The sequence below is a fragment of the Trachurus trachurus genome (genome assembly GCF_905171665.1).
Source record: "Trachurus trachurus genome assembly, chromosome: 9".
Taxonomy (NCBI): Eukaryota; Metazoa; Chordata; class Actinopteri; order Carangiformes; family Carangidae; genus Trachurus; species Trachurus trachurus.
The window spans coordinates 22,299,042-22,323,974 of NC_139895.1; the positions used below are offsets into that span (position 1 = coordinate 22,299,042).

A 24,933-nucleotide genomic window follows, 5' to 3' on the forward strand; every position below is an offset into this window, starting at 1 on the left:
TTAAAGTTTTACTGGAGCTGTGTGAATTATGTCTATAAATCCAAATCTAAATAATATTAACAATCTTTTCCAAATACAAACACATTTCATTGATATTTAATTGGTTTAAAGGTTCAATATGAAGTGAATTGTCATATACTGTGTAACAATACATAAAATAAATAAGTAAAATCATTTCTCTACTGTGACATTAGAACGGCAACGGACGGTGATGGACAATCTAAACATTTGTTAGGGAGAGAAATTAAATGAACCATTAAAATTAACAGTTTTACTTGAGGGTATTTAAGCTTCAAAGGCAGATTTATTAACTGTACAATGAGTGCTTCAAGTTGTAGAGCAGATGTGGGGATTTGGGTTTTTGCTTGCTTTTTGGCTGTAACTCACCAGTGGACAAGTCAGTCTAGAAAGCTCATGGTGATGTACTATTCATCCTTCAATGGTATTTTATATCCACCTCTTTCTCTCCCTGTCTCAGTTTGCCAAGACAGAGATGCTGCTGGGTGATGGAGTGCTCCAGTGTTCAGGTGACATTCACTCCCTGTCATTCCCGGCCTTAAGACACACAAACTCCCTCACAGTTTGCAAGTGCGCTGCAATTTGCTGCCTCTGCAACATTACTTCAAGAGCAAAATACGAAAACTGCTGGGACAAATGAAAAAGTGGAAGCGAGGGCAGGGGAGGAAGAATTGATGCTTCTATTCACAGTGTTTTCATTCTCTACATCCTCTACCCTATCACACTAGAATGAGGGTCTTATCTCTGAAAAGTACTTCAACACAACATGCCCACAGACAGAGCTGAGTGTGTGAATACACGCACAGGAGGATGAAAGCAGACACATAGAGGAGAGGCTCCCATGCAGGGGAGTGGAAGCAGATTACAGGATCAGAGGAAGCACAGATCAAAACGTGGAACCATCACTGCCTTTACAGCAGAGAGAAACAGCAGGCCAAACGAGACGCGAACAATGCCTAGCCATCAATCATGTTGCTGCTGTCGGCCAATAAAACAGGCTGTGTGATCACACTTTCAGGTCGACAGGGGTCGACTGACCCTGCGGGGCTCCAGCAGGGGCTGACGTGGTGGACGCGGCTCTTATCTCAGCACCACATAACAAAGCAACACAGACTCCCCTTCAAACTCCTCCTGGCTTTGACAAAGTTTTTCAACAACTGACTTCGCTGCACTCCCTCACACACCCACACTGTGTGTACTTTCTCACAGACTGAGGAAAGGAAAAAACTTCAAGAGGATCACATTAAACACTTTACTAACACTGTTCTTTAGCCATACCTTAAGGCAGTAAATTCTGGGCATTTTTCTTAAGAATAAATAGTCAAATGCAGGAAAGTATGAAACCACATTTTGAAATATCGGTGATTACCATAACAATATTCCAAATGGTTGTTTTGTCCAACCAAAAATTAAAAACTCAACCTGAAAACCATATGTCTGAGAATGTTTTTCTTGACTTGTTTACACTTTGATCAATCGATAAGTGTGTGGACTAAAAGTAAGATTGGATGTTAATGGAATGACTGACTGAACTAGGCTGAATAAAATAATTAATTTTGAGCTATGAGTTATATTCTGTAGAATTACACTGTTTGGCTTTGAAATTACATAAAACATCACAGTGTGTTATTTCAGTAATTATACAAAGTGACTCAGAGATGAGCGGTTTGGACTGCAGAGACGGTGGAGACAAAGTTTTGTTGTAAATTTTCACATAGTGAGTGACTCACAAGGGACAAGCCACACCAGGTCTATCAAAGACTTATAGCGCACGGACTTTTATGGCTCTTGAGTTATAAATCCCATACAGTCCAGACCAGACCCCCCATGGTCAGCGTGGTGTCGTTTATCAGAGCCGTGCCGATCAGAGCAGCCGTGGCCATGTGCCGAGCTCCGAGCTCCGGAGATTAACACTCCTCCATCAGAGCAAGCAGAGCGCTCTGCCTCTGACACATACATACTGACATGAAACATCTGGCCCTGTCTCGACTAAATATGTCTCCCATGTGTGTGTATGTTAGTAGTGTCTGTCTGTGCAGAGTGTACTGTACATGTATGTGTATGTGTGTAGTCCAAACATGATGTGTGTATCCTCTCTATCCTCCCCTCATCATCGCTGATATCTGGCAGTGAGAGCTGTGCTCTGGAACGGACTTGGAGGTCTTGGCTGAGATTGACCTGATCTCTCCAGACATTTGGTGCTGCAGTAAAAATGGATGGATGTGTCCCACTGTCTGACTTCAAGCCCAAAAACGTCTGAAGTACAGTATATCAAACTGTGGCACTTGAAGATATGGAAAGAGTGTGTGGGAGCAAAACAAGTGCTCCCTCTCCATCTCCTATACTCTCACAGTAGAAAACAGAGGTTAAAGAACAGAGCAGCAGACTATTAAGGACGTCGACCATCAACAGCATCTCTTACGAGCTCTTAATCCTCTTACTCAGCCTCTGTTCATTGTGTTTTAATTGATTCATAAAAGTCACTACTGAGAGATTAAGTTTCACCATACACACAAGAAATGAAAGCTGACTGTGCTGACTTAGGCAACTGTTTTATCTGCAGACTGTTAAACTACTTATGAAAACTGTAAAAATTGCAAGTGACAATTTAGGGCAGATCAACCTTTAAAACTCATTATACACCCATCTACATAAAACTACACACCAGACCACTATTAAAAAAAGTATTCCAGTTTAAAGCTTTATGAAAGCTTCAGAATTACACATGACATCACTCGGCGGTGAGACGATAAGACTCAACACAAATGGAAAACCAAAGTAATTTTATACTGTTTAAGCACTCAAGTCCTCCTCCCTATTCCTGTGAAGCGATGAGGGTAAAAACCCAGGGAGTGCTGTGTGTTATCATAATTCATATGAGATACAGCCAAAGGCCTGGTTTCATAAGACTCACTGATGATCCCTCTATCGGTGCACGGGTTGACTTGTGCACACTAAACCTCTGTGTCGTTTTGGCAGACAATAATACAGACAATAAAAGGAGCTGGTGAGACAGGTGGTGTTTAGGCAAAGGCTGTGACTGGGTCCAACACGTTTCCTAAACTAAACAACGCAGTCTGTTGTTTGTCATTGCTTTCTACTACAGCCAATTGGAGCATTTTCCCACCTGATGACAGGATGATGGCAGGACAACAATGTTTCTTTGTGTCTCCAAAGCAGTCACAAATGACTGCTCTGTCACCACTGTGGTCAACATGAGAACGCAAACTATACGATAATGTTCAGGAAAGCCGATGGGAATTATTACGGAAGATCAGATGAAAATTAAACATGAACAAAAATGTCCAGTCAAAAGTCACACACACACATCCATCTACCCTGACCCTACAAGTCTTTGTGGTGTTATAATGCCAAACTACATCTGCAATTTATTTGTTCCTTACAGAGAATAATCATATAAGTAAACAAACATTTAACACAGTATGCATTCGAACAAACAGGACGAGACAGTCCTAAAGGGTCAGTCCACCAATAGTACACCAATGACGAATTCTGTGGGAGCAATGACGTCCGAATATCATATCATCCAGAGTGCAAACATGTGTAGTCATGTCTGTATTTATGTTTTTCAGTGATGAACCAGCAAAACTAATGTGACCGTCCTTGTTTCAGGGTTTCAGGGGCCACTGTTAGAAAAACAACTGCACCAGCCACGTCACCACAGCAGTGTACTAGCATAAAATTTTGAGCATTAAGTGTCAAACAACTACAATGCAGCCCTTTCGTTGTCTCTGCCTCTCATACTAGTCTTGTGCTGTACATGAGACACAACATTCTGCAAAAAGAGAGAGACAAACATACAATAAACATTGTGCTCCACAACTTCGCTCAACTCAAATGAGTTGAGTGAGGTTTAGATTTTGTGAGTAAGGATGTCAAGGATGTGGGGTGGACGAATAGCTCCATATATTGTGGCTTGTTCAATTGTAAATTGGAACAAAATTCATTCCAAAAGGAAACAGAACAATGGTTATCTGCAAAATATGCAGCAAAATCATTCCCACAAAAAGAGAACAACAGTGCCACAAATTTTATCAACCATCTGAAACGTTGCCCACTACAAAATGAGGAATGTCCACATCTCCAGTCACATCACATAAAACACCAACACAACCAGGCCGGAGGCAAATGACTCTGGACCTCTGCATCTGTGGTGCACACACACTAATGACCTGTTGTCACAAAACACAAAAATGTATGCTGTTTTGAAATTTCTATGTCAGACTTTCTTGTTCAAAACACTTTTGTTCCTTTCAGATGCTTTTGTTTTTTAAATCTTGAGACTGACAGAACAATAAATTGAGCATTTATTTAGAGGGGGGTTTGAAAGGAATCAAGATATCAGTTGGATATTGAAATGTAACCTTACTATATGAAAAAACATTATATATATATATATATACTCTATATGCCATGTTGCCCAGCTCTAATTCTAGGGTGAATAAACCCGCCTTTTTTTGTACACACTTTGCATAGTGAACTGTATCACATTATGTCACTCCTTTTCAACATCTACATTCTTTATCAACAATTCAATTCAGCAAGTGGAGTCAAACTGCTGATGATATCCATCCACGCTCCACCCGTCTGCTGCATGGCCTTTCAGATCAATCTCCTCCAAAGAGGAGGGCGGCTGCTTGCTGCAGACAGAAGCTGCCTTGGTTTTTTTACTAAGAACCTCCTGAAAAGCTCCAGCTGCACTTTTGGAACAAAAAGTGAACTGGCAGTAGCTCGGGCTAAGGTTTCTGCACTGTCAGGTGCAGCCAGGGGAAAGGAATTCCAGCTTGGCGAGAAGAGCTGCTCTGATGGATGAATGATCCTGAGCAGTGTTTGTAATTCATCTCCCAGCATGCCCTCTCCTGTCCCTATGCGGATCAAGGAGTGTGTGAGGCCTCCATCACAATTACAAATCTACAGCAAAAGTATCCCAGGCTGAGATTTCATTGTCATTCATAATGACCTCTGGAGACTCTGGCAGGTATCCGTGTTGGCCCGGCGTTCAGTCTCACACAGCAGATGAAGAGAAAACAGGGGAACAAAGGACAGTTACATCACAACACCGAAGAAGAAAAAAAAAAGGAGGTAATATGAATTGCACTTGGTTTTCCCTGGATATCTCAGTTAATCATCTTCCTGAGTGTTGAGGCCCTTCTTCAGAGCACTCTTTGGCTTTAATCGTTCTTCTGATTTACTGATACTCAGGCGCTAAAAGGGACACATTGTACTGCCTGAGCATGACAGGCTCACAACATGCAGCTCTGAAATTTTAGACAGACGCCGAGAGAGTATGTCAAGAAATTTCCTATGATAGTCTTGATACGGCGTTGGCACTTAGGAACAATGCCTGCCATTATTCTGCGGCAAAGCTCAAACCCTGCACCCCTCAGTTCTCTGCCCTGTCACCCCTTTGGCGTCCCTATGGCTACCCACCCGCACCCGGGGGGTAGCGGTGCATGGACTGTGAGAGCGTCAGCCGGAGAAGACAAAAACAAGGGTGCCTCAAATCTAATTTTACTCCTATAGTTCAGTTACATTATGAAAAGATAAATGACCTCAAAGGAGATTGTGGTTGTGGCTCAGAGAAAGTATGAATGATGCTCATCGTGGTTATTGCTTCAGTCTGTTCTTTGCCATTTTAACAGTAACATGAACAGACCTTTCCAGTTAAGAAAACCCCTCAATTTCCCCCTCTCTTCATGCCCCTGTTAATATTCTTTCCTGGTCTATCTTAAAACAACAGTGCCATTTCATTTCTTTGCATGTGTCAGCTTGTCACAACAAGAGACAGAGAAAAACACATCCTCTTTTCCATTCTCCCTCCTGTTGCTTTTTCTTCTGGGCGGCACTTTGGGAAACGTGTCCCACTGGAGCCGTGCCACCCTTTCATTAGTACAGCCATTCTCGTTTTACACACTCATCTCTTTCTTCATCTATACAAGAGGGAATATAACCCCCCTCCCCTCTCTGAACAAGGCCAGAGGGCGAGAGCGAGAGCTGAGCTCGGACTTTCAGGACAAACTGTAATTCTCCACTTTGTCTCGGGTCGAGAACCCATCTGGCCACAGATTTAGTAACTCTGCTTCAATAGGGCTCTGTTTACTCGAGTAGCTCAGTTTACACAGGCAAAGTGAAGAGTTCATATAAAACGCATTAACTGAGTATAATCCTTTTGGTCTTTTGTAAATAGGATGTAATGATGGGGGATGACCAAAGAGGGTAACCATTTTCAAAAGGCTTAGAGAGGCCAATTTGTGTGCAGGCATGTGGTTCAGTACCATTGTGGTTTCTAAAATATCAGCAACAGCCTTTACCTAATTTCAGATAGATATTGATTTAAATTCTTTCATTCAATATGAGAAAAATGAGAACAAACATATACTTTTCCTTCTTTAGTTCTGGGATGTGTAATATGAGAATGTTATGTCATTTATTTTGGATCAAATTAAACTACCAAACTCCAAGTAATTTTGCAAAAGCCGTATTAAAGCAGAGAAAAAGAGCAGATCCTCACGAACTGAGAGGGTGAATCTGGGAATCTTTGGTTATTCTTACTTAAAATATTCTTAACACAGCAGAGAGCATGATGAAAGTCAAAATCATATCCTCCTATTACACCAAAAACAGCTACATTGGGAAATACAGTTAAAGTACAATATGACCTAATAATATGCAAATGCACATTAACACGGAAAATATTGTTGCAATTCAAGTGCAGTCTGGTTATTTTGAGTGATTTGATGATTGTTCAATGAGGCTGTGAGCCCTGGTGTCTTCACAAAACTGACCAGACATGGCCTCATGGGGCCACATGTGGTCCCCATCAGGTGAGACAGAGCCCTTTAGGAGGACAAAATGGACGGCGGCCAACAGAAATAAAAGGACCATGACATAATCCTCCGTCCCTCAGTCCACAGTCAACGATCGCAGCAGACAGTGCAGATAGAGTTCTTACTCTGGCACAGTAGCAGTGATTTACTGCCCTGTCAGCCCGTCCGTCATAAAGCACACATGCAACTGATATACGGTATGTATGTGCAAGGGAACACAGAGAGACACCGAGCATATGTCTGCAACCTATATCAAGTTCATTGATTACAGCAACTCAGCAAGTTCATCTCACTGCCTCTTTGCTTGGCTGTGTGTGAGGAGAGTGTACGTTTATTTTTAGTCCGAGCCACATGTCCGTCTGTACATACAAGCTTAATATATGTGTCCGTGCTCGTGAGAGAGAGCAGGTGTCTTTGGTGCCTTAAACATGTGTGCATGTGTGAGAGCGTGTGCGTGTTTGTTTGCTGCCAGGCCCTCGCTGTGAGCTCAGCGTGAACGACTGAGAGATCCATAAACACCTGAGGAAGCGGGAACACACAAACACTCTCTCCGGACTGCGTTTGTGGTCATGATTGAGGCGGCGATGGGGTGGTGGGAGGAGGGATGGTGGTGGTGGGGAGAAGGGGTGGGGGGTTTGCAGGCGTCATGCACAGCTCAGCTCTGGCTGTGGCCAGGGTCCAACCAAAACACCGGGGCTGTTAAAGCCCCCCTGGATGAGTCCCAGGGGGCACTGGAGCGGACGGAATGCAGGCCTGGGTTTAGAGGTTCAGGGGTACGTCCTGTTGTTAATGAGCTCACCTCACTGGGCCTCTCTGGCTCCGAGCCCCACCAACCAACCGGCTCTGCAGACAGTCACACCGGTGGCGCTGCCACAACCAGCCACAGAGACCCCGACCTGGAACCACTGGAGCATGCCACACTTCTCACACATTAGTCTGCGCCCATCTCAAGATACGCATTTCCACGTGAACGGAGAGATGGTAAAAGGAAGTGTTGAGATACGTCGGTAGAGTGCCACAGCCTGTGTGTGGTGTGCTTGCTGGGTTGTTTGCATGTGTGTGTGTGTGTGTGTGTGTGTGTGTGTGTGTCTGAGTGTGTATTAAGAGGAGCCCATGAGACATGACCCCAGATGACGCAGGACGGCAAAGATGAGCTCCTTCCTAAATGATGCATGCCTTACATGCTCTATTAGTGCCAGTCTGCAAGACAAACAGCACACTGAAATACACACACTTTCTGTGAAGCATAACATTTGTGGCAAAGTAAATTTATAATGTCATGTTTTGATAAACAAAAAGAATTCAACAAGCTTAACAAAACACTATGAGTCATCTACAAGATCTCCTGCTTCAGCGTTACCAGGCGTGTGATGATTGGATGACTGAGTATTCATTGCATGGTGGCTCTGTCAGAAATTTATTGCAGAAAACTGACCCCGATCTTTTGCAATAAATTAAAGTATCAGAACATATTTCTGCTCAGATCTTGTGAGATCGCATTTCTTGCAGCCTGCATAATAGAGTGCAGTTGGAGCCCAGTGAATCTACTTAATGCAGGTAGTAAGCACTGTACTGTGAACCATGGCACAGCCAGATGGCACAGATTTATGCATAGTACACCACAACCTCGGCCCCACAGTCCGGATTTCAATGTACAAGAGTTTGCCATGGATTATGATAACTATTGTCTTTGCACAATTTGGGTTTTTGGTAACACTGTCCTGCCTAAACGCCATGGTGCAAACACACGGCAATTACATTTCCATAGATGTAGATTTCTCACAGCTGTCTTCCTGTCTGTAACTGTTATGAATATGTTTTACACTAGAGGCGAGTTTTATGATCCTCTATTCTTTTTTCTCCTAGACAATCAAGTGAGGTCATTGCTTTTTGGTCAAGGCGATTGGCTCCTTGAGGGGGATGCCTGCTCCTCTGTCAGGTTTGAGCTCCGAAAGCCAACCAGGCATGTCTCTAATTAGACCGACTGCTGATCCAAGTTCATCCAAAACTCCTCTCCACTCTCGTCTTCAGTCCAGAACTAATCACAACCATCAGCACCACTCCCCTCATCCCCGCTGAGCGCCCTATCAACCCCATGAGCAAATGGAAATATATGCAAAGACCAGCTCAAAAGTAGAGCTCAAAGACAGGCAGGGGCAACGACTTTTTAATTCTACACCTTATCCAAGAGTGCAGGTTTTAATGTCTGGGAAACTCAGACTGAACCTGAGGGGGGGATGTTTGGGAGGTCTGTGATACGAGAGGCCATAAATGATGTCACCACAGTACACCACAGCAAGATCTCTGTGATGTGGTGGTCTGTTTGTGGTTTAGTGTACATGGGAGTGGAGGAGGTTTGAAGGTCGGCTTCATGAAATCCCCACCCACGGAGCCACAGTTCTTGAGCCCCTCTTATGTGGTGTTGTATATGTTTATGAACTCATAACAGTGACAAATGAGCAGCTATATCATCAGGACTACTGGGAGTGTACATCTAAACCACAGACTGGCACAATGTAAAATGAAAGTGTCGAATCTGAAGGCAACTGTTTTCGTTGTATTTTTATGTTTTTGTGGTGCAGAAAAGTAGAAATGGGGACGAGACAGCTGTTAAAGGAGGAGACATACTGGATTTTACAAGAATTCACATAAATGATAGAAAAAGGGGAGCATGAGAATGAAAGACGGAAATTTTGTTGCTGTGGATTTAAGCTCTACTTTGACAACTACTAATGACTGATTTATGGTTCATATTTGCTGGCTTCAGCTTCCCAGTGTGAAGATTTGCTGTTTTTATTTGTTAAAAAAAACAACAACCAAGCCTTTGGGTTTTGAATGTGAATTCTTCACCTGAAGCATTTATTTCTCACTATTTTCTGACATTTCATTCACCAAATGATTTATGGGCTAATCTTACATCAAGCCTAAAATCAATCACAACAGAGCACACAAAGTGGCTTTGATAAAATGTTTTTTCTCTGATGTGTGGACTTATTTATATTGAGGAAAAAACCCCTCCATATATTGTAAGATGTTTCATCTTGAGTGGGTGAACACAATGGAAATAATCCTTTATGACTGTAACTGTTACAGTGTAGAAATAATCCGATTTCTATTTACTTATTGAGTCAATTACTTGTTAATGAAAAAAAAAAAAATTATCCATAATATTATATTTATTATACGTATATTATATATATATAATTATCAGGTTAAAATAATGAGAATTATTGGTAAATGCAACACGATGTAAAGGGGTGAGAAAGTCAAAAATAGGACACTGTAAAGTTTTATGAAGCTAAAAAAAGGAGGGAAGAATAAGACAAAAAAAAGGGGGAATAAAGGTGGATACTCGGTGACTAGAATTCTGACAAATTGGTTGAGATGGAGATTTGCAATAAGTTTATTGGATCCATTGAACTCATGACAGCTGGATGAAACCAACAGAACCCTGAGCTCTGTGAATGCTGTTATTGTCTCAGCACTGACGTCAAAATGCCAAATATGCTTCATTACCTTCTCTGAACCTACCTAAAGACAGAGGCGCTGTGTTACACAGTACCTACATCATGGCGCTCTATACCTGTGAGCTGAGAGATGGTAAAGGTCGGAGAGGTCAGACGGGTTAATACAGCTTTAATGACTTCAGTCGCTGACTGGATCAGAGATGAGAGAAAAGAAGGCCGCATCTCTGCTAGGGAGAGGGATTAAAAAAGTTCAGGATTTAAACGGTTTATCTTTCTACATGAAAAAAGCTCTGTTACCATTTCTCTTGTCCTTATCTTGGCCCAGAAACAAGTGTCTATCTTCTCTCTGCTCCTGATTGCGTGACCTGTCAGGTTGTAAAAAGCCCGCCTGTTTGCGGGTCACTCAGTCGGCACACCAACCCACTCAAACTACTCGGTGAAGGTAAATGCCTCTGCCTTATTAGGGGCAGGAGAATACTCCAGCTGCCATGGCCTGTGTGTGTGTGTGTGTGTGTGTGTGTGTGTGTGTGTGTGTGTGTGTGTGTGTGTGTGTGTGTGTGTGTGTGTGTGTGTGTGTGTGTGTGTGTGTGTGTGTGTGTGTGTGTGTGTGTGTGTGTGTGTGTGCCTATTTTCATCCCTTAAAGTTGTTTTGCTGACGGCTGCCCACTTTATTCCTTTTTGACTGCAGGAAAAATAGTTTTCAATGCACTCCCAAGGGAATTCTTGGGAAATAATAAATAAATCAGTAAGCAGAAGAGGCATTTCCAGTTCAGGAGCCAGATACATAAAACTTAACTCAGATTCAAGGCTAAGCTTGTATGAAACATTAAAAAAAAGATTCAGTGAAAGAACAGTGCATCTGTATTTCTTGAAGTTCACTTATTTGAGATTTAAGATCAGACTCAACAGCAGAAGATGCAGGTCAACAAATGGAGCGTAAAGCTTTAAAACAAATGTTGTTCTTTACGTATAGACAAGATATTACATAAATAAAAATGATTTTATGATAATAATTACATTTAACAATCATATCTCCTGCAAAGGTCTAAATGAACCTCACTGTACTAGAAATTATATTGTATTATTCCAGTGTCTGTCTTTGTGCTTTGACCCCTAATATTATAGATGACCATAAAACATAAAAGGTGCAGGGAGATTAAATTATAATTTTTTTTCCACATGCTTCGTTTTAGTTGTGCAGCGGGTGCTCTGTATGTGGTTTGCATGGAACATTTCAAAAATAATGTGATAATAATAATAATATCATAATTGTTAGTATAGATTCCAGTATGAATACCTGAACCCCTCTATGAAGTATAATTTGGGGATTTTGCATAAACCCGATTCACATACCAGCACACACTTACGTAAGAAGAAGACAGTAATGAAGGAAAGGCAGACAGGAGAAGGATATAAAACAAAAACTTCCCTATAGTGTTTGGTTTGGTTAATTTTGGATTGGCTGGTCGGTATTTTCAGTGGTGTTGTTTGTTAATTAATGACTATTATGACAAATCCCCTGAGTAGAGGAGCGTGGGCTGAAAGGGCTGGACGCTCCCATGTCTAATCTCATCTGGGGCCCTCAGCCCAGTTTGCCTCAACTTCAGCTGCTTCCAATTTGGGATCAGCACTTGTGCTGTGCAAGGCATTTACATAACCATGAATATCAGCTGCTGTGGCCTTTTCTCCACACTGGCTGCAGCCTTCCTCCCTGTATGAATGTGATTTACATGTCTTTGTGGTTTCATGGCGGCATAAATACTGTGTGTGAGTAAACTCATCTAGCAAATCTGACACCAAGTTAGACTATTTTTTCTGAATGAACTGGAGGAAGACAGACTTACTGTACATGCAGTATTTAATACTTGCAAGTGGAGACATAAGGAAATCCAGGAATGTGAACAGGAAAAAAAAGAGGAAGGTTGATTACAAAGGACATCTACTGTATGTTTGTCAGTGTAACGACCATGATAATGCTGCGCTGTGTGGTCTAAGAGGAGTGGGAGTGGAGGTCACCTGCTCTTGTTCAGCTTCCCTCCCCTTTGACCTCAGGCTGGGGTGTCTGCACTCACAGCTACTAAAGCCTGCTGCCATTAAAGCAGCTAATCACACTGAACAGCTGCATCCCTCACTGTACAAATCCTCAACACCTCGCCCTGCCACCCACACTTTCATCCTGGCAGACAGACAGAGACATATACCGACGTCCGCGCACTCCCACTCCTCTTTTGCTAATGGCAAGCTGTAGCCGACTGAAGTTTAAAGCGCGGGGTTCAGCGTGTAGGCCTGTGATAAGCTGCGCTGAGCTGTGAAAACACAGATTACATTTCTGCGGCTTATTACAGACAGCGTGCCTCTGCCTCCCAGCCCTACCGTAATTGCAACCCAAAAACCGCAGCCTCCACTTGGCTGCGAGATACGGCTTGATGGGGACCCCCGCGGCAGAGTTTTGACAGCCATGCTAATTCAAGTCTACGTTCCCCCATATGTTTCATTGCACAGCGGCCCCCTCCTGCGATAAGCTGCTTTGTCTTAAGTGTTTCCCTCTATAAATCAAATCAGGGCCGAGCTGTCAGCTGCTGTCTCTCAGTGTCATCTTCACACTTTTAAGACTCCATCAAAACTAGACGGGGGACAAAAGTCCAAAATGTCTATGAATAGCACAGATTCTCAGAGTGCTGAGTGTGCAATCAAAATGTCATTGCTGCACTGTATGTTGATGCTGAAACAGCCTGTATGGGACTGTCGTTGAGGGCCAGCTCTAATAATCTAATAATGCTGTTTTTATGTTTTACATTTGATATTCTCATATCATAAAATTGCATCTAAATGAGGTATAATTTTGAGATTTGTGTTTGATGTAGTATAAGGTGGGATATCCCATCTGAAAACAAGCGTTTACTTACTCAGAATGCCAAAGCCAACCAGGCATACATTAAATCCCTGTTTCTGGCAGGCTATGAAAGTGCCTCCATCTGCAAATACTTAGCCTTTTTTTCTCAGGCTCAATCAGAGATAAAGACCATTGTGTTCCCGGTCCAGAAGTAAGACAATCTCTCCCAAACCTCATAGAAAACAATTAGGACCCAGTAATTACACCATTGTCCTGGAATTCCAGCCAAGTCCTGAGTTAGGGTTCAGGAAGTGCGAAAAAGAGAGTAAATGTGAAAGGTGCTCGTCTGATGCAGTGTTATCTTACTCGCATGATGGAGTAAGTTTGTTTATCAGACTGGGTCTGATGTAATGTTTTGCTTTCGGAGCACTCAGTTTGAACGTGATAGGCCAAAAGTTCTTAAATGCCTGAGTGTGACTGGATGACAGCATGGTGTGATCTCTTCCCATATCGCTCTCTCATTTATATCTCCACTTTGGTTAATCCAAAATCTGAACAGAAACACAAACTTGATTCAGATGTTGACTGATCAGATCAACTGACAGACTGAAAGGTGAGAAAAGAGGTGCATGAGAGCAAACAACCCTCTCATCTCCATTCAAAATCAAACTCCCATTTTTTTTTCCCACCTTAAAGCAACACAAGCCCGGAGTCCCGCTGGCAAGAATATTGTTGAGATCTGCTGCAATGCAGTCCGGCCTTGGGAGTCAGACATGGCCAGGGGCTTTTAAGGTGGCCTGGCGAGGGGGCAGTGGCAGCATCAGTAAAAGAGCGGATCATAAACATTTTCCACAGTCTGTGAACAGCAGACAAGCCGAGGAAAGGGGATGGGGGGAGCAAAGGTATATGACTTAATACTGGAACTCCAAAATAGCTCTTTAAAGATGAATGTATCTGGTATTAGCTATTTATGAGGTTTTTGAGATCAAAAGAAATATGTTATTAATGTCTGACCTGGACAGTAGATTTCAAAAAGCGCAGTAGGATGATATAGCTGTTTGCTCTTTTCTACAACAGATGTGCTTCATCGACAGAGCATTTTTAATTCAGCCGTATACTCAAGGTCAAACATGTGCTCACAGCCGTCTGGAAATCCACAATGTGTGGAGATTTGCAGATGGAGCCACACACAGGTATTAAGATCCTGGATTTGAAACCTGCACCCACTGAACTACGAATGCAGCTTTAACCTCACTTGGCAACCCTATAGCAACAGATTTAAGCGCAATCCGGTTTCCAGCTTCGCCCGCCCGTGTGGCAAGCTTTTATTTCTCCTTAAAGCGGCAAATGAGGCAGACAGCAGTGGGGTATCAGGTTCTGCGCTGGCAAGAGGTTCTGCTCACGCGGCAGGAGCAGAACAAAGCACCGGTGGCCCTGGATCGCATCCATGGTGCCGGAGAGTAAAGGCCCTGTGAATGGGACCTGTCACTTCCACTCAGCGACGCCTGTGATCTGAGCCACCCGGAACGACGCTCAGATAAGTGGCTAATCCCAGCATCCCTGTTGGCTCGACAGCCCCCTACTGCCATGACAACCGGAGGGGAATCTCCTCCAGCAACAACTTAATTGGATAATTTCCTCCCTGTTTGACTGTGTGTGCCTCCGCTTTTGTTAAGTAAAGTTGGGTTTGTCTGGCTGTGAATGCGTTTCCCTGACTTTGAGAGTGGGGAAAGTCTAAAACAAGCACAATAGCCATGCAGGCGGCTTTGATGTGTGCCATCGTGTGTAAACAAGTAGGAAAGCTGGAGAGATTTCTCCAGTTGAAGGGAGGGTTGCGAGTCGTTCTTAGCTCACCTGGGAGGACGGAGCGTAGAAGAGAAAAACAGCCTCCTCTTTCAGCGCCACAAAAAAGTGATCACTTTAACTACTGTAAATATTTATTGTCCTTTGTGTCACAAAGCCCAGTGATTCATGTTACACCCAGTCAAGTCCTGGGTCCCGGTATAAACAGACGCTCCACCCTTCTCCCCAGACTGCTGAGAGACGGGGGCCAGTGCCAGGGGAAGTCATTATACACTGGTGTGTGTGTGTGTGTGTCTGTGTGTGGTGGGCAGCTACTGTTAGTTGAAAAATGAAAACAGCAGCGCTAGCATGCCACTTTAAGGGGACGAGGACTTGGTTCCAGCTGGACCATAAAACTCAAAACCACACAAAAGAATCGAGCCTTACGTGGTACAAGGACTCTTCGAATGGACACATTAAAACTGATTAATAAAGTGGAGGTATCTGACTCACCCTGAGGAGGCTGAGGGATCTTATTTCTTAACTTCATTTTGAAGACAGAAGCAGCCTTATGTAAGCCTAATGGAAATCACTCCTGTTTATAAGTATTACTTGTACACGTGTATTGGAAGGCACACCTGCAGGCTATAGACAGCAATGCAGACCAGAGGGATGCAGATGGTGGTAAATGAATAAGCTTTAAATAATGACAAAACAGGAAGCAGCGCGACAGGTGATGGAAAGAAGTGTCAGAAGTCAAACTTGTTTCTCCAAACCATTTCTTAGTCCCAGCTTGCAAAGTTGGGCCCCACCAAAGGCCCTAACGTGTTGTTTCTCTCAGCTGTGTGGACATGTCTGTGAATCCATGAAAACTATCTTTTTCTTTCAACGTACCTTCTTCACAGGCAGCGCCACTGAATCCAGGACAGCATTTCCACTCTAGAGAGGTCACCGTGCGGTACACCACTTTATAGGAAGGTCTGACCACGGTCTTGTAGCTGAAAAACACACACAAACTCTAAGGTAATCACATACACACACTCAGCTGCCGAAGGCTGACCTGGATTGTTTTTCTGACTTGCGTGGAAACATGGTCTAAACAACCATGGCTTGCATATGGCATAAATTGCAGTGACATATAGTGAAGCAAAAACAATTGAAAAAGGAAAGAGTGATTTAGCACATCAATGAGAAAACTGACTATAAAAGTATTTTCCTTTTTAAAGGGATTACATCTAAATGGTACAGTCGCAGCATTCCTAGTCCCTTCACTTCCTCACCTGCCTCCTGTGCATCCCTGCGGCCAGCGGCAGCTCTGGTAGACCCGCTGGAGAAGTGTCCCATTCTGCACCTGGCACGTCACTGTCTTTGTGACCGTGTGAGGACACCAGTTCCTGAAGGGAGACATAAAGTGAGAAAAGCTCAGGGATCAGGGTTTAGAATAAAAACAACAGTGGGATCGGCTAAGTTTGTTATATCTAGACTGATAGGAAAATCCCATTTTCAAAGTAAATAATTGAAGGGAGAACTGTGTATATTTTAGAAACACCTTCCAGCTTAGTGCACCCACACTAAAGCACACTCACAAAAGTAAATTAGCCATGTAGTCACAGTCAATACATTTGTGTTGTCTTCCCGCAGGTTTTCATTCTTCTTTCCCTTCCCCCATGCTTTTGTTTTTCAACTTCTTTATGGTGTTTACACAGTTTTAATAAGCCGCGAGATTTCCAGAAGTGCATTGTGGGCTGTATTTACGCTGTGGTCTGTCCTCTGTCAATAGGCATCCGTTTGCATTTGACTCTCTGAGGAGGCAATATCCCCCGGGAGGGAGTCAAGAGGAAGACAAGATCTCATACAGAGATCAGAGTTTTTCATCACAGGTTAATGTTGGGTCATGAGTGCACTCCTTCTCTAGAAAAGCCTTGCAGGACATTAGGGGGATTCACTGAGGCTGTTAAGAAAACAAACTGCTTATAAGAAGGTCAGAGATTAAGATGTGATAGTGAGCATATCATCACTAAGAGCAGGCCATATTAAGTCTCACACATCATTTCAGTTCATTAAAAACAGTTCTGTTATAGAACATGTATGCCATCATTCAGCTAAAAGTCACCAATGTATGTAAATAGTGATTCATTTAAAGAGACTGGTAGCAAATTGCATTGTTTAGTACTCACCGAGAGCTCATTGAGCCTTCAAACAAGGCTACGTATCTGTTTTGGAGGAGCACAATAGGCCATGCCTCTACTTATCAAACCAGGAAGATAAGATAACACTTTGACAGTCCCAAAGGAAAACAATGGATGGTGCTTACCCAGCTTTAATATCTGGAAAAAGCATTGAGGTCCTTTGAGCTGCCATATGTTACTATTACTTTACTAAAGGTAAAGAGAATAAACACCCTGATTATCATCATATGGATAAAGCTGGAGGAGAAACAAGGAAAACAATTACTATGGCCTGTGTTTACACAATCAATAGATGTATAGAAAGGGTCTCTGTGTAGAAACCACAAAGGACACTCTGTGACTGGCAGCACAAAACTACACTTTGTGTGTTCTGCTGCCAATGTGTTTGCAAGAGTGGGAGGCTGTGTCCTCCGAAGTCTGTTTGTCAATATGTGAGACCACATGTTAGTGTGTGTGAGTGAGAGAGTTTACAATAAAGGAAACTGCCAAAGGCAAAGGATGCGAAGCAGCCCTGAACCAGCTCCCATTAACAATCCCCATATGTTGTGGTGGCCCCACCACACACAGACCTGAAGCACCTAGCAGAGTGCACCTCTGAGAAAAATCTGTGTACCACTGCAGCTACTGGTACATTAAAAAAAAGAAAGAAAGAAAAAAAGTTTCCTGTGCCAAAAGAAGTTACAAATGAAATCTCCTTCAGTCTAGGACAACATGTACTGGACAAGGATTATTAAAAAGTAAAAGGAACTGTGCAAAAGTGAGGCACAGTTTGAATTAATCATCAGCTTGTCATGAAATGCGAGAAAAGCGAATTGGGAATTTGTCTGCCACGCATGCTATTGAAATACGTACATTTGTGTCAGCGGTATGGCTATGAAAATGAACTCGGATCTATATGATTACCCTATGATTGCTTTCCCTTGTCGAGAAGAAACTGCTCTAATCATCAGTGGAAACTTTCAGACACTGAAGGAGTTGTGGTCAAGTACAGGAGGGGACGGGGTAATATCCCCAACTCCTCCCCACCACTTATCCTCCAGATCCTACAGATAAACATCTGAGTTTCCCAGGCTGAGAGGAGGTTTCACCTGGGAACAGCTAAGATTGTCACCAGGGGGTACGAGGGGGTGGGGGTATGTTTTACAGTCCCAGTCTCTTTCTTTGCTTAGCACTTATGCAATTATCGAGGAGGAAATGCCAACCAGTGCTGCTTCAGTGAAGTTGGCATAACAGAGCTTATATTTTCTAAAATAACTTGACAACCAATATCTGCATTACCGTCATAACTCACTGAAACGTATTCACGAATCAAACTGTAATTATAAAGCAGCAAGAACAATACTTCCTCCACTGCAGAGAAGCGATGAAGCAATGTCACACAAGAGGGAGCGATGCACTGAACATCAGCACAGCTGTGATCCGGTTGAAAAGTTACGAGTCTGTAAGTGAGCAGCCTGCTCAAGTCAATCACAGGCTCAACCTGGACTGTGATATTACTCTGACTCCACAGTTCTTCCAGTGCCGCATTAGTTAAGGTTAATAAGCAACAACTTTACAATTTATTATTTATTGACTATGCTGCTAACACACAAATGGTTTTGAAACCAGACTGCTGAAGTCTTCCTGCCCTGCACACCACCAGCTAAAGCAGCACCTTGTCTACAAGTTGTGCTTTATTATCCAGGCTCTGTCCTTTGCTTCATTCATTTCTTGCGACCATACATCATTTTATTTAAATGTTATTTCTGGAAAAATATTCATGTTACAAACTAGCATCAGTAACAACCATTCATGTAACGCTAAAGGTTAAGACAACACATATGAAGCAGAGTGATACATGTGGTTTAAAGTCCCAGTGCTGTCCAGGCTACATCCACACTCATGGAATGCCTCTCGTCCAATCAAATTACTTGGTCGGAACCAACTGTTGTTAAAGGCGATATATTCATATATTCTTTTGATGCCTAATGATAAATGTCTTAACCGGCTGCTGTGAACATTGTTATCTCTTCTGGGATGTAAAAAAAAAAAAAAAAAAAAAAAAATGAAGCTAAAAAAAATCTTAATTTTAATGACTATATATTTTCACACACACACACAAGAGGTCTCTTGAATTTTGTCTGGTTTTATTCATAAAGCGACACAGGTGCACAGTGCACTCAGTTTCTCACTCTAAAAATGTTTCACAGTCAACACCTTCTCCTTACTGGAGGCGCCCATGTGTTATGAAGTGTGAAACCCACCAGCACCGTGCTGTTTCACTGGCAAAAACACCAAGCAGGCCCTCAGTGAGTATCAGGTCTCTAAGCACACATGGCACACTCTGAATGCCGGGTCCAAGCTAAATAAATCATCAACCATCTCTCACAGTCACACATAGCCACAGCCAACAGTTAAAGAAATCCACAATCTTAAAGGGACAGGAAAATCACAGCTTTGGCCCATCTGTTCCTCAACCCTACAGACGCCAAGACAGTGAAACATTGGAGGGAAACAAAAACGTGCTGAACAGTCAATTAATGTAAACGCCGACAGAGCTCATGAACTCAAATTCCTTATATGTTGTATTCTAGTTACTGTACGTGCCCTCATTTCGCCCTGTACGTGGTGGTGCAGTCTGCATCTTTCATGATCACACTACCGAGTTGGTGCGCTTTCATCAGCAGACTGTGTGGGGAGGAAGGAGATGGGAGTGAAGCCGTGTGAACTGCCAAGAGGGCAAAGCGCTGGTGAGATGCTGGTGAAAAACGTCTCAGTAACTCCATTTCCATCCACCCATCCATTCACGTACTGTGGGAGGACGAGGGCTGAGCAGTCAAAGATATGTTTGAAAACAGCATGGATAGGAATCTAGAGGAATTTCTCTAGATTTCTGTCTGTGGGAAAAATTCTCAGGGAGGAACAAAGGACAAAAGACAGATGTGGCAAAAAGCCAGACAGAGGAGAGGAGAGGAGAGGAGAGGAGAGGAGAGGAGAGGAGAGGAGAGGAGAGGAGAGGAGAGGAGAGGAGAGGAGAGGAGAGGAGAGGAGAGGAGAGGAGAGGAGAGGAGAGGAGAGGAGAGACAAAGGTCACTTTATCATACGGGTCACACAAGGCAACTTCCCATGGGAAGAGGGAAGTAAAAGCAAAGACAATTATGAAGCAGTGTAGGTCCCATGGGGTGTAGAAGAGGCGTATGATAAATGTGCTGCACCAACCAACAACAAAGACGAGTACGGTCACAGTGAAATTAATGAAGAGAGAGAGGGACACGACATTCCTGCAGTCACAATCTATGCAGCTTCTAGGAAAAACAGACTGTTCTCCAAACGGAGAAATAAAACTGATTGACGTTCAATTTCTGTGAGTTTTCCATGTGAAGACCATGAAAGCAACTCATTGAGGCTTTGAAGGTCAGGGTGAGGTGACTCTTCACAGCAGCCTCAGAGAAACCACCAAGACTATCATTTGTCTTTGTCTGTCGTGAGCTTTCAAGCCGGGACACCTGTGAGCTCAGAGTTGTAACGGGTGTGTGCATCTTGAAGTGTCTGAGGCAGTAAAGTATGGCGCTGCTCTGCTGATCACGAATGTGACTGTGTGGACTTGTCTCTTGCAGTGTGCAAGTGTGACTTGGACACTAAAATAGGCCTGCTGCAACCAACAATTATTCTTTCATTATCGATCAATGAGTCAATTAGTTTCCTGATTACTTGAGTGATCATTTCTCTCTCAATGAGTGATCATTGTCTCTAAAATGTAAGAAAGTGGTGAAAGATGTGTCTTCAAATGTCTTGATTTGTGCTGCCAACAAACCCAAACTGAATCATTTACAATCAGGATAAGCAGAAATCCACACTCAAAATAACGGATTATTGACTTATTATCGTTAGACATCCTGAGCTGCAACTACTGATTATTTTCAATATCAATAAATCTCTTAATTATTTATTCAATAAATGGTTTGGTCTATGAAAAATATTGACAGAAATGAGACTGAACTGATGTTTTATTTTGTCAAGACACTAGTCCAAAAAGTCAGATCACTCATCCAAAGATGATCAGTTTACATAGCAAAGAGCAGCAAAGCAAGACTGAAGAAAATTGTACAATTAACAACTGCATTTAAGCAATTTTTGTTCACAAAGTGACACAAATTTGTTAATTATCCACATACTTGAAGACTAAGCTTTAGCTGATAATGAATTAATTGTTGCAGATCCACACTGGTATGCGACCTCATTCCCTGAGAATCATCCTGACTAATAATGAGAAGTGGGCACTCCATGAGCAATTTCCCTCCACATCCACATTGATTGAACTTATCTGAATGGTCAAATCTAAAAGCCATTCTGCTTTAAGCCACTCAGGGCTCCGCCTGATGGAATCTCTGTCATCTTCATTCCCATGCCTCTAAAAAAAAAAAAAAAAAACGTGGATATGGTTAAGAGGGGTGAGGAATGAGGGCGGCCAAGGGGCTCAGACTGCCTGTCAGACCATGACAAGTCCTCCGAGGGAGGATAAAGAAGTGGGCGAGACAAGAAATAAAGAAGCGGCTACCTCCGTAACCCCTCAGTGTACTGAGCTCATATAGTTGTTAAGAACGCCAAGGGTGAATGAACACTTTATCAGCTCCTCTGCAGAGCAACTGCTCCAGTCGAGAAATTACTCAAGAGCTGTTAATCTCCTTTGATTTTGGGTAATCACTGTGTGAAGACAGGCTGGTACAGAAGGAGATTTATAGTGAAGGTTTTCCCCTGACAGAATCCTTTCTCAGCCTGCTGATGGTGATGTTTATTTCCTTTTAAGATTAAGTTTCTGTCATTGATTGTCAAGTTGCTAATGTCCCTCAGAGAGCCTCCTGTCCTTTGAAATCCCACTGCCACTGTTTTGCCACTTTGTTGACACACCATCAGGCCAGACAGCAGGTGGACTGCTACTTTCGGCTCCTCTCGTGTCACCTCAAACCCGCTGACCTCTCTCTGCCTGTGAAGACGGTGGCTGACTCACACCTACGGCAGCTTCCTCTCTATCTATCCTGCCATTCCTCCACCTCTGCTGACAAACAGCAGCAAAACGACTGTAAACTCATCGCCCCCCTTTTCGCCATTCCCAAAACAATCCCAGATGCAGTGGAGTCCCAGCTGCTTGTGTTTGGTAAACATGTCCACAAACCTCTGGCTATGAGAGGGTGACGGGGGGAGTGGGGAGGGGAGGAGGGGGCAGTGGAGTGAAGCTGGGAGCGCTGGAAGCCACCTGGACACACCCAGAAGAAAGGGACTCATTAGAGAGAGAGCGAGAGAGAGTGTGTTTCAGCATTACGGCCAAGCTGAGCCCACACACACACGCACAATCTGCACACACACTCTCAACCTGACAGCATAAATATTTGGAAGATGGGAAGCGTCCTCTCATCATGAAGAACTGGCCACTCTCCGAGCTAAACACTGGGCCGGTCCAGGAGGGAAGCAGAACTGGTACACTCCTGCCTGTGTGTTTAGTCTGGGGATTTTTCTTCAAGAGAGCTCCCTCGTCGACAACATCAGTTTAGGACCCCATCTCACCCCCTCTTTTTTCATTCAGTGGTCTTTACTTAAAGCTATTAATCTTGTGCACTTTATTACAGACATAAAAAAAAAAAAAAAAAACGCTGCTCCCTCATTCACTGTCCAAAAGTCTCTCTCTAGAAGCAAAGGAACGGGTTCTGTGTAGACAGATCTCTGCACTAAAGGTGGTCCTTTGAAGAGCACCCTGACAGCAGCTGAGAAGGAGCAGATGTTGCTGCTGCTGCTGGAACAAAGCACCCACAGCCTACCTCCATCAGAGACAGTGGAGGTGCTCTCACAGAGAGCAGAAGGTGGCTGAGCTGGAAACAACAATGGGAGTGAGCACAGCAATGTGTGCTGCCAGGACAGGAAAAAGGAAACCAACTGTCAGGAAGACAATAAGACCTGGTAGATGGATGGAGATGGGAGTAGCTCTGTAGAGTCATGCACTGACCAGAAGTGGCGGAAAAAATAGCCTGAAGAAGCAAAAAAGGGTTATTTTGTGCATATATTAAAATTTAATAGAGGATTAAAGGTGCAGTAGAGTCAAATACAAAGTGCATGCTCCCCTTTACCTTTTCTGGTAGACTGAAGTGTGAGAGGCTGCTGGCTGGGCTGAGTAGCTCTTGTACAGTCCAGTCTTCCAGGTCCCGTCCACAAACGTGGTCAGCCACAGTATCAGCACAGTCCACAGCAAACTTTTCTTGCACAGCGCGGACACGCTCTTCCGTTGGCGCGGTCCCATTTCCCTGGCATCAAAATACGCACGGCCAGAAAAGTTTGAACGGAGCCCAACTTCACCCCTCCCGCCGCTTAAAGGACAGCAGCAGCAGCAGCAGCAGCAGCAGCAGACCGGTCCGCGGGTCCAGGTCTCGACGACAGAGAGAAGTGTGTCAAACAGCAGCGGGTCGGCTGGAGGAGAAGACGCGCATCCTAATGTATTTAAGTAGCTAAAGACACGGTTCTTATCTCTGGCGCCTGTTTCTTTGTTAAAACAAATATTACTAAGAATAAAAAAAATGCCTAAAATCCACAGTGAGGTGGAGAAAAACGCTCCCGCTTCACGCCTGTGTGCGCCTATGACAGCGATCCGACATGTGAACACAAACCTTGACTACTGTGTGAGTTATGAGCGTGGATTAAGAAAGTGTGGCTTGTCCTCCTCCTTTCTCTTGTCTTTGCTCTGCCTACCTCCGTCTCTGTGCGCACACATCGAGCCGAGCCTTCACATTCACAACAGCGGGCATGACACCAGTTTTATAGTCTCCTCGGGTCTTTTAAAAGCACAGCCTGCTGAGCCTCCTTTTTTTTTTCTTACCCTGCCCCGTTTTAAGCTCTCACAGAGGACAATGCGCGCTCAAGTCGACGGCACATTACGCAGTGTTTGTTCTCAATGAATTATGGACTGCTGCTGCTTCTCCGAGGTTCCTCTGGACTGAACTCACTGGAGCTGTGCCAGTGAAGAGAAACCATTATTTAGTGAAAACAAGTGAATGTAAAATCATGGTTTGAAACGTAATACTTAAAAACCCATCAGAAAGATTCATCAAAATATCACCAGTACATTAACTTCTTAACTTCTCTATCTATCTATCTATCTATCTATCTATCTATCTATCTATCTATCTTGAGCAGCTGTGGTCTGTGGCCTCTCTATCAAAGCCATCAGTGTTCAGACAGACAGTGACAGGAGAATAGTTGAGGTTACTGTAACCTCCCTCTGCACATGCATGTGGGACATGTAGGTTTACAGTGTAAGCAGCCGGTAACCACAGGGCTGCGGTCCTGCTCCAAACCAAACACCTGGCACTGCAACCGAAAACTGGGGCCCAAAAGATGTATATCTGTGGGCCGCTGTGTGACTGCACCTCTCAGGACATGTGGGCTGAAAGCTCCAAAGTCTCACCAGCTGCAGCAGGACTTGCACAGAGTGAGCTTTGCAGTTGCCGGCCTGCGTGCTGAAGATCTCAGCGGATGGGAGATGGTGTTAACACCCCCGTGACACTCTCAGAGGGGCACCCAGACTGGCACCAACTACCCCCCCCTCCTTCCCACAGGGAGATGGAAGCAAAAGGTGCATGGGACTGAGTAAGCACCTGCTCTTAATCACAACAAACGGAAACTGTTTGGGATTTGGGGGTGGGTTGGTTGGTTGGTTGGGGGCTGGAAAATGATGTGTCAGAGTTTTTTGTTTCAGGGCACCTTTGGCATTTTTACAAGGCCACTCAGGGCAGGGCAGTGCAGTGCAGCAAAGCAGGAACTGGAGCAGCGTA

General features: G+C 43.7%; 1 protein-coding gene across 1 annotated transcript in view; it reads right to left on the bottom strand.

Moving 5' to 3' along the window:
- emid1 (EMI domain containing 1) overlaps positions 1-23,405 on the bottom strand; it is a gene marked incomplete at both ends in the record, with an annotated part of 50,457 nt that extends 27,052 nt beyond the window's left edge. Inside the window, 3 exons of the mRNA XM_083979280.1 lie at positions 15,843-15,946; positions 16,229-16,342; positions 23,236-23,405. Of these exons, the coding sequence (XP_083835406.1) occupies positions 15,843-15,946; positions 16,229-16,342; positions 23,236-23,405 (388 nt within the window). The remainder of the gene's footprint in view (positions 1-15,842; positions 15,947-16,228; positions 16,343-23,235) is intronic.
- Positions 23,406-24,933: the final 1,528 nt, after the last annotated feature.